Source organism: Sapajus apella, unplaced genomic scaffold, assembly GCF_009761245.1.
Source record: "Sapajus apella isolate SASKATOON/1434 unplaced genomic scaffold, GSC_monkey_1.0 scaffold40, whole genome shotgun sequence".
In the NCBI taxonomy this organism is placed as follows: domain Eukaryota; kingdom Metazoa; phylum Chordata; class Mammalia; order Primates; family Cebidae; genus Sapajus; species Sapajus apella.
Window position 1 is genome coordinate 11,272,901 of NW_022436980.1, and position 9,977 is coordinate 11,282,877.

Consider the following 9,977-nt stretch of genomic DNA (forward strand, 5'->3'; position numbering starts at 1 on the left):
CAGTATCATATTTGAGAGGGGAAACAGGAATAAGGAAATTGCACGGTTGTAATTTTCAACCATAACACAGCATCAACTACATTTTGCTTTCTTTGAGATACTCAGATGAAAGGCAGGCTTGTATGAATGCAAAGTGTTATTACCTATCTTCTCTTTGAAGCCACAGTTATTTAGTAATCATTCTCATTTAAGTTAGTCTTACCGTTCTATGCATGACTGTGCCTCAAGCTCAGGAGGAAAGCAATTCTTATCATAAAAGCCACCTTATTTCAGAGCTGGGTAAAATTTAAAGCCACAGGAAAATGAATTTAACAAGAGTTAAGGCTTTTGAGCAGAAATGCAAACATGCTGCAGAATTAAATTAGCCTGCTGTTAGAAACTCTCACTCATAAATTCCTTAGGATGGCTATCCATGTAAAAAAAGCCTCATTTACTCATGTTTTCTATTCCCTGAGTTGTTGGGATGCAAGAAATGAAAGAACTCCAGGGGGTGCCATTCACGTTAGAGCTGCATCCCCTAGAGATGGACAGAACAGCCTTCCATAGCCAGGCTCTTGAGGAGGATGGTTTGGAAGGGGTGAGAGACCAGATGAAGACAGAAGCATCAATAAGGAAGTTATCACAGTGATGCTAGTGAGATGAAATGAGATCCTGAATGCAGATAGCACTAGAGAATGAAAACAAAGAATCAGCCCTGAGAAACATTTAGGAGGTAGATTCATTAGGACTCGATGGGTAACGAGGAGAAGAAGGAAGTAAGGATGCTGACAGTGGGAACTGAAAAAAATGATCTCAGTCACTGCATCTTACCTATATTTCGTAGGCTTCTTCCTTTATTCAAAGTAGGTCGTTATATTTCAGTTAGTTCTTATGATCACAAAGACTAGCTCAGAGCCAGCCTGTTTTCAACTGAAATCGGTTCATTAGGGCCTGAAGTCTCACAGCTGCCTCTCTTCCCCAGCTATGTACCAGGGAATGACTTAAGAAATCAACACTAAGGCCAGGCGCGGTGGCTCACGCCTCTAATCCCAGCACTTTGGGCGGCCGAGGCAGGCGAATCACAAGATCAAGAGATCGAGACCGCCGGGCGCGGTGGCTCAAGCCTGTAATCCCAGCACTTTGGGAGGCCGAGGCGGGTGGATCACGAGGTCAAGAGATCGAGACCATCCTGGTCAACATGGTGAAACCCCATCTCTACTAAAAATACAAAAATTAGCTGGGCGTGGTGGCATGTGACTATAGTCCCAGCTACTCAGGAGGCTGAAGCAGGAGAATTGCTTGAACCCGGGAGGCGGAGGTTGCAGTGAGTTGAGATCAGGCCACTGCACTCCAGCCTGGCACCTGGTGACAGAGTGAGACTCTGTCTTAAAGAAAAAAAAAAGAAATCAACACTAATCAATCTATAGGCAGTATTAGTTAACTTGGTGAAAAACACACTTTGGGAAACTTATCAATGTCTTCTACAACAGTGATGAATCTCCTTGAGTGTTGATAAATATATAGTAATATATCTTGGCTTCAAAGCATTTAAGGAAATCCTAGCTAGAGGAATTAGGCAAGAGAAAAAATTAAAGGGCATCCAAATTGGAAAGGAGGAAGTCAAATTGCCCCAGTCGAATATAAGATCATTTGAAAATGAGAGAGGAAACCATCAGGAATAAGGAAATTACACAGTTGTAATTTTCAACCATATAAGATTTAGAAGTGATCTTATATTTGGAAAAACCTAAAGATGCCACGAAAAACCTCCTAGAGCTGATAAACAAATTGAATAAATTGTGGGTTACAAGATCAACATACAAGGACGGGTGTGGTGGGTCACACCTATAATCCCAGCACTTTGGAATCTCACTCTGTTGCCAGGTGGAGTACAGTGATGGGATCTCCGCTGAGGTGAGATCACTTGAGGTCTGGAGTTCGAGACCAGCCTGGCCAACATGGCAAAAGCCCATCTCTACTAAAAATACAAAAATTAGCTGGGCATGGTAGCACATGCCTGAAGTCCCAGCTACTCAGGAGGCGGAGGTGAGAGAATCACTTGAACCCAGGAGGCAGAGGTTGCAGTGAGCCAAGATCACACCACTGCACTCCAGGCTGAGCAACAGAGGAAGACTTTGTCTCAAAAATAATAATAATAATAATAAAACAACAAAATATACTACAAAGCTATAGTAGGCTGGGTGCAGGGGCTCATGTCTGGAATCCCAGCACTCTGGGAGGCTAAGGCGAGTGGATCACTTGAGGCCAGGAGTTCAACACCAGGGTGGCCAACATGGCGAAAACCCATCTCTACTGGAAATACAAAAATTAGCTGGGCATGGCGGTGTGCACCTGTAATCCCAGCTACTTGGGAGGCTGAGGCAGAAGAACCATTGGAACCTGGGAGGCGAAAGTCTCAGTGAGCTGAGATCCCGCTACTATGCCCCATCCTGGGTTGATAGAGCAAGACTCTGTCAGAAAAACTAAAAAGAAAGCTATAGTAACAAAAACAGCGTGGTCTGGCTTAAAAAGAGACATAGCACAACAGAACAGAATAGATAACCTTGAAATAAATCCACATATTTGTAGCCAGGTGGCTTTTGACAAAGGTGCCAAGAACACACATGGGAAAGGACAGTGATAAATGGTGCTGGAAAAACTGGATATGCATATGCAGCAGAATGAAGCTACACCCTCATCTCTCACCCTATATAAAAATAGACTCTAAATAGATTAAAGGCTTAAATGTAAGACCCAAAACTATAAAACTCCTGGAAGAAAACATAAGAGGATTGCTTCAGGCCATTGGTTTGGGCACAGATTTTATGTAGGATCTCAAAAGCACAGGAAACAAACAAAAATTTATCCAAAAAAGGGACTAATATCCAGAATGTACAAGGACCCAAAATGCTCAAGAGAAAAAAATTACAATTAAAAATGGGCAAATAAATTAGCTGGGCACGCACCTGCAGTCCTAGCTAGTTGGAAGGCTGAGGTGGGAGGATTGCTTGAGTCTAGGAGGTCAGGGCTGCAGTGAGCTGTGATTGCAGCATTGCACTCCAGGTCTCACTATTTTGCCCAGGCTGGTCTCAAACTCCTGGGTTCTAGCATATTCTCCCTCCTCAGTCTCCCAAAGTGCGAGGATGACAGGCAAGAGCCACAGCACCGAGCCAGGGTGACTAGAATTAACAACAGTTTATCACATATTTATTTATTTATTTATTTTGAGACGGAGTTTCACTCATGTTACCCAGGCTAGAGTGCAATGGCGCGATCTCGGCTCACCGCAACCTCCGCCTCCTGGGTTCAGGCTATTCTCCTGCCTCAGCCTCCCGAGTAGCGGGGATTACAGGCACGCGCCACCATGCCCAGCTAATTTTTTGTATTTTTAGTAGAGAGGGGGTTTCACCATGTTGACCAGGATGGTCTCGATCTGTTGACCTCGTGATCCACCCGCCTCGGCCTCCCAAAGTGCTGGGATTACAGGCGTGCTTTTTTTTTTTTTTTGAGACGGAGTCTCCCTCTGTTGCCAGGCTGGAGGGCAACGGGAAGATCTCGGCTCACTGCAACCTCCGCCTCCTGGGTTCAAGCGATTCTCCTGCCTCAGCGTCTTCACTAGCTGAGATTGCCGGACCGCACCACCACGCCCAGCTAATTTTTTTTTTTTTCAAATTTTTTGAATTTATTATAATCATGCTTCTCTACAACTTCTTGTGGTTTGCAAATCATGTCTGCCTTTATTTACCTACACAAATACAGAAGAGAATTTTCAATAGGAGAGGTTCACACAGCAAACAAAATACAAAGTGTGCGACCTCAATAAGGCATTCAACAAAGACACAAGCCATCTTTCCCTCTGACGGGTTCCCTTAGGATGCTCTGATGTTGGCGTCACATTCTTCTAAGAGCAGAATCAAATCTTCAATCAGGCTGTGTTCTCTGCCATGAGTCACTCTCATAATATCAAAAGCCAGTCTCAGATTCTTCATCGCTTGGGGAAACATGCCTTGATGTAACTGCAGTTTGCCAACTTTCATTACTTGAACACCTCTGACGGGATGGCTGCCTGGGAAAAAAATCCTCTCTCCAGGCTCACGTGTGCATCTTCCAATTCAGCATGGCTTCTTGCCTCTAAAAGAAGAGCTGTTCCCTCCTAATTTTTGTATTTTTAGTAGAGATGGGGTTTCACCATGTTGGCCAAATTGGTCTCGATCTCTTCACCTTGTGATCCGCCCACCCGGGCCTCCCAAAGTGCTGGGATTACAGGCTTGAGCCACCACGCCCGACCTACTCTGTAGACTTTAAAAGCTATGATTACGAGATCGTTGGCAGATGAAAAAGATGCTGGGTATTAGTACAGAGAGAAACCTGGAGTTTTAGTTGGTTGAGTAACTTGCTTAGGAAATGTAATGTATTTGGTAGGAGAAAATAGTTTAGCTTTCTTCAAGCCACCAGTCTGGTCCCTGAAGTCTGCTGTTTCCACATGTTTCATTACTAAATCCCTTCCCACATCCTGCTCAAGTCTCTGGCAACTGTTCCTCCCCCCCACCCCCACGCCTCCACCCCCCCCATGGAATTGTTCTGAAGGAGTCTTCAACCTCCCAGGTCTCCGGAACCATACTTTGGATAATTACATTAAAAGTGCACAGAAAAGGGCGAGGAATGGTATTAGTAATTCAACCCATACAAAAGTCACCTCCTGAATAAGAAAGGATACAATTTTAGCATTTACAAATTGTGGGGGAGGGAACAGAAGGGGAGAAGAAAAGAAGAGGTGGGGAGAAGAAGGGTCTTTGAGAGGCAGGAAGTGGGAGGAGACTTTGCAAACAACAATCTTGGGTCAGGGGCCATTTTGGAAGCATCTGGCCAAGCTCCGCTTCCTGTCCGAATATGGAGAAGGTAAAAGGCAAGGAGGTCAGTACAGTTTTAGTGAATTTGTTTTCTGTCTCTTTGTCTCCTCGTGTTTCTGTCTTCCCTGAGCACTCCTGATGATGATGATGATGATTTTTGAGATGGAGCCTCGCTCCGTTGCCCAGACTGGAGTGCAGTGGCGCGATCTCGGCTCACTGCAATCTCCGCCTCCCGGGTTCAAGCCATTCTCCTGCCTCAGCCTCCTGAGTAGCTGGGATTACAGGCGCCCGCTACCACGCCCAGCTAATTTTTGTATTTTTAGTAGAGATGGGGTTTCACCATGTTGGTCAGGCTGGTCTCAAACTCTTTGACTTCAGGTGATCTGCCTTGGCCTTCCCAAGTGCTTGAGATTACAGGCCTGAGCCACCGCGCCCGGCCCCGATTTTTCTTTTAAGGAGAAAACAGTGTACCTTCGAATTTTCTTCTCTTGACTCTATTTTAGAGTAAACCCCAAGAACGTGATTGCAACCTGGTATATTGGAGTAAGAAATGAGGTTGTCTAGGTTCAGCTGAGGAGGTTGAGGGTGTCAAAAGATAGGGGAAAAGAAAGAAATTAGGTTTTTGTTTTTGGAACAGGGCCTCACTTTGTCTCCCAGGCTGGAGTGCAGTGCTGCCATCACTGCTCACTGCAACCTTGACCTCCCAGGCTCAAGCGGTCTTTCCGCCTCGGCCTGGATCCAAAGTGCTTTTGGGCACACGCCGCTGCTCCCGGCCCGGGTTTTCTGTTTTGAAGAAATGCTTTGTCCTGTCAGAAGGATTAACTGAATATCGGGGCTAGAGGGAAATGGTTACAGGAGAAAAACGGTGGTGAGGGAAGATTTTAGGAAGAGTCATTGAGCTGAGGTTGGAAAAGAGTGAAACTGGTTAATTTCCTTTAGATGGACACAGATCCTAAACCGAAGGTGCTGGGTATGAATTTTCCTTTTCCCCGTGTGCTTACGACTTAGGAGTAACCGGAGCCACATTAGCAGCCGGGCAGACAGAAACTTTGAGACGTGTTGCACAGGCGCTGAAAGGCCATATTTGAGCCTCTTTACTTGAACCGGGTCATTTTTAATTCTCTCAGTTTTAAGTCTTTGTGAGGTCCAAAGTGCGTACTTCTTGTAAGGGTTATGCAAATGTAAATTTCAAATCCAAATGTAGACCTGCTATAGAGATGTAAAAATGCCACACAAATGTTAATTTGTGCAGTAATCCACCCTGAAAGTGAAGAAAAAGATTTAGATTTAGGGGAAGTTTTAGATTACATTTTTTTTTATTTTAGAGACGGAGTCTTCGCTCTGTCTTCCAGGCTAGAGTGCAATGGCGTAATCTCGGCTGACTGCAACCGTCGCCTCCCGGGTTCAAACAATTCTCCTGCCTCAGCCTCCTTAGTAGCTAGGATTACCGACTAGTTTTAGCTTAGACCACCCGACTAGTTTTTTGTATTTTTGGTAGAGACGCGGTTTTACCTTGTTGGTCAGGCTGGTTTGGAACGCCTGACCTCGTGATCTGCCCGCTTCGGACTCCCAAAGTGCTGGGATTACAACTTTAAGCCACCGCACCCGGCCTAAGCATTTTTTTTTTTTTTTTTTTTTTTTTTAGTGAGAGGAGTTTCCTTCTGTCACCCACGCTGGAGTGCAGTGGCTGATCTCGGCTCACTGCACCCTCTGCCGCTGGGTTCAAGTAATTCTCCTGCCTCAGCCTCCTGAGTAGCTGGGATTACAGGTGCCTGCCACCACGCCAGGCTAATTTTTGTATTTTTAGTAGCAATGGGGTTCCACCATGTTGGTCAGGCTGGTCTCGAAGGTCTAATCTTGTGATCCACCCCCCTCGGCCGACCAGAGTGCTGGGATTACAGGCATGAGCAACTGCGCCCAGCCAAAGACAACTATTTTTATTCTAAGAGCGATAAACCGCTGAAAGGATGTAAAGTTTTCGTAGTGTCACTCTGCCAACAGTGTTAGAAATTTATATGGAAGGGGTCAAGAATTAAGGACTGGGAGAAAAAAAAGTATTCCAGGTAAGAGATGATCAAATATAGCAAGTGAGGGAAGGGCTTTTTGTGTTTTTTTTTTCTTTTTTTTTTTTTTTTTGCACAATTTGACCTTTCAATATTATCCAATGTTTTTTGTTTTTTTTGTAAGACAGAGTCTCATTCTGTCACCCAGGCTGGAGTGCAGTGGTGCAGCCTCACCTTACTACAACCTCTACCTACCTTCCTGGCTCAAGGAATCCTCCCACTTGAATAGCTGGAACTACAGGCAGGCACCACCATGCTCAGCTAATATTGTTTCCTTTTTGTAGAGGCAGGGTTTCACTTTGCTGCTTAGGCAGGTCTCCAATTACAGGACTGAAGCGATCCTCCTGCCCTGGCCTCCTAAAACACTGGGATTACAGGCATGAGCCACCACTCCTGGCCTACCTAAGCACTTCTTCCCCCAAGGCAGATCCTGTTTCCTTCTACTCTTGTTTGTATCTGTGTTTTCATGTGCTTTCAGACTGGCTTCTTCCCATTTTTTCCATCACTGCTTCCCAGTCTTGTAAATGAAACTGAGTATTCAGAGGATACCCAGAGGAGAATCCACACTGCCAGTGGAGTGCAGGGCTGTCTTGGTGCCTTAGAAGTGAGTTATCTTGAGGCAGGTAGTGTATGTGTGGTTTGGACACTAGAGGAATGACTGATCAGCTCCTCTGTTCCCCAGTGGACCTCCACAGAGAAGGCGAGGGAAGAGGATCAGCAGGCTTCTAATCAACCAAACACGATTGCTTTGCCGGGAACATCAGCGAAGGGGGGAACCAAAGGAAAAGTATCTGTTAAAGGTGACAAAGGTAAGAGGTCTACAAATCCTCAAATCCCACTTTCTCGGGTCTTAGAAGCCTGAAGAATTTTTCTGAAGGAAAAGGAAAAACCAGGGAAGAAATTTCCACCATCTATTGTGCAAATTAAACTTCTTGGAAGCCTACCTGAAACTGCATCTCCCTGAAGCATCTTTTGGTCACCTTTGCTGTCACTGACCCCTTCCTGTCTTCAGACTTCCACAGCATATTTGGTTCTGTTGATCATTTTTTCCTTCACTTGCTACTGGGAGTTAAGGATTTCCATGTGCAATGATCTGGGAACAGACAACTATAAGTTTGAAACTCATTCTTGAAACCAAACTTACTATCCTAAAAGTAAGTTAGGACAATACCTACCTTTATTCAGGGGTGGGGTTGGAGTGTAAAAATTGACATAGAATGATTAGGTGAAGTGCTTACACTGTGCCTGAGAAGTGATATGTACCTAGTAAACCCTAGTAACTACTAGTGTCATTGCAGGCTGTGTCTGTCCTGGAGGTGTGTTTTGGAAGTCTTTTTTTTTTTTTTTTTTAATACCTGAGAACTCTTGAAAGTCTTTTTTTTGAGACACAGAGATAGGATGTCACTCTATCAACATGATCCCAGTTCAAGTGACGCTCCTGCCTCAGCCTCCCAAGTAGCTGGGATTGCAGGCATGTGCCACCACACCTGGCTGATTCTTGTATTTTTAGTAGAGATGAGATTTCACCATACTGGCCAGGCTGGTTGCAAATGCCTGGCCTCAAGTGATCTGTTTGCCTTGGCCCCCCAAAGTGCTGGGATTACAGGCGTGAGCCATCGCGCCTGGCCAGAAATCTTTACTGAATGAAGACAGTGTATGTGAGGTGCAGAAGCTGGATGAACAGAAACACAGGAGGGCTAAGGAGGCGTGCCTGCAATGAGATCAGAGTGCTGCCCTGACTGGGGGTGGGGCTGGCAGAATTTAGGGTATTAGTGGTTGCCTGTGTAGCACTGCCAGGTGTTGATTTTGCTCTGTGGAAAGAGGACACCACTGAGTATTTTGATCTCAAGAAGTGCCCTCTCCGGTGCCACCACCTGGATTCTGTGGATGAAGGGGGTCACAAAAGCGCAAGTGTACCTGAGCAGTGAGGAGATATAGCAATTAAAACTGGATCTAGAAGTGGTAAGTCCTAGGTTTGAGAGGAATTGAACTATTCATAACTAAAAGTGATTTTACTTGTGAAATTCTGAAAAGCTACAAGTTAATTACTGCTGACTTTATTCCGTTCTCCTTCAGTGCTCTGCCCTAAGAAGAAGGCAGACTGTGATAACCCCAGACCTCAGAAGAAGATACCAATCCCTCCCTTACCCTCTAAACTGCCACCTGTTAATCTGATTCACCGGGACATCGTACGGGCCTGGTGTCAGCAATTAAAGCTGAGCACCAGAGGCCAGGTGAGGCCGTAGGCTGGGGACGGTGCGCTGGGAGGAAGGGGCAGGAGCCTTACTTGTCTTACTAATGCAGTTTTCTATTGTCTTAGAAACTGGATGCGTATAAGCGCCTGTGTGCCTTTGCTTACCCAAACCAAAAGGTAACTTTTTTAAGGATGGACGTTTCAGTGCTTATCCTAATTACCTGTTGTAACCTCAAAAGTGAGTGAAGGAACTGCCTTAGCCTCCCCTTGTCCCTCCACCCCTAGTTCGAAGAAAGAGCAGTATTTCCCAGCCCTACTTTTCACCAAGTCTGCAAAGAGTGATAAAAATGAGGCAGCCCGGTCTGGTCAACATGGTGCAACCCTGTCTCTACTAAAAATACAAAATATTAGACTGGGATTACACGCCTGTAATCCCAGAATTTTGGGAAGCCGAGATGTGCGGATTGCCTGAGGTTAGGAGTTAGACCACCCTGGCCAACATGGTGAAACCCCATCTTTTAAAAAAAAATAGAAATATTAGCGGGGTGTGGCGGAGCATGCATGTAATCCCAGCTATTCGGGAGGCTGAGGCAGGAGAATGGCCTGAACCTGGGAGGCAGAGGTTGCTTTGAGCCAAGATCGTGCCACCGCACTCCAGCTGGGGCAACGAGTGAAACTGTCTCCAAAAAAAAAAAAGGCAGGGCATCACTTAAATTATTTTCATTGAAAAAAATTGTATATATTTTTCATCTACAGCATATGGTTTTGAAATATGTATACATTGTGGAATGGCTAACTCAAGCTAATTAATACATCACTTTACATACTTATTTTTGTGGTGAAAATACCCAAAATCATCTCAGCAATTTTTTTTTTTTTTTTTTTTTTTTT

The 9,977-nt window shown here is 45.1% G+C and overlaps 1 protein-coding gene across 1 annotated transcript in view; it reads left to right on the top strand.

The window, feature by feature from the left end:
• The first annotated feature begins 4,790 nt into the window (after positions 1 to 4,790).
• Positions 4,791 to 9,977, top strand: part of DPPA4 (developmental pluripotency associated 4) — an 8,663-nt gene continuing 3,476 nt past the window's right edge. Inside the window, exons 1-4 of the mRNA XM_032299156.1 lie at positions 4,791 to 4,893; positions 7,575 to 7,701; positions 8,969 to 9,126; positions 9,213 to 9,263. Coding sequence (XP_032155047.1) covers positions 4,870 to 4,893; positions 7,575 to 7,701; positions 8,969 to 9,126; positions 9,213 to 9,263 — 360 coding nt within the window. The 5' untranslated portion in view covers positions 4,791 to 4,869. The remainder of the gene's footprint in view (positions 4,894 to 7,574; positions 7,702 to 8,968; positions 9,127 to 9,212; positions 9,264 to 9,977) is intronic.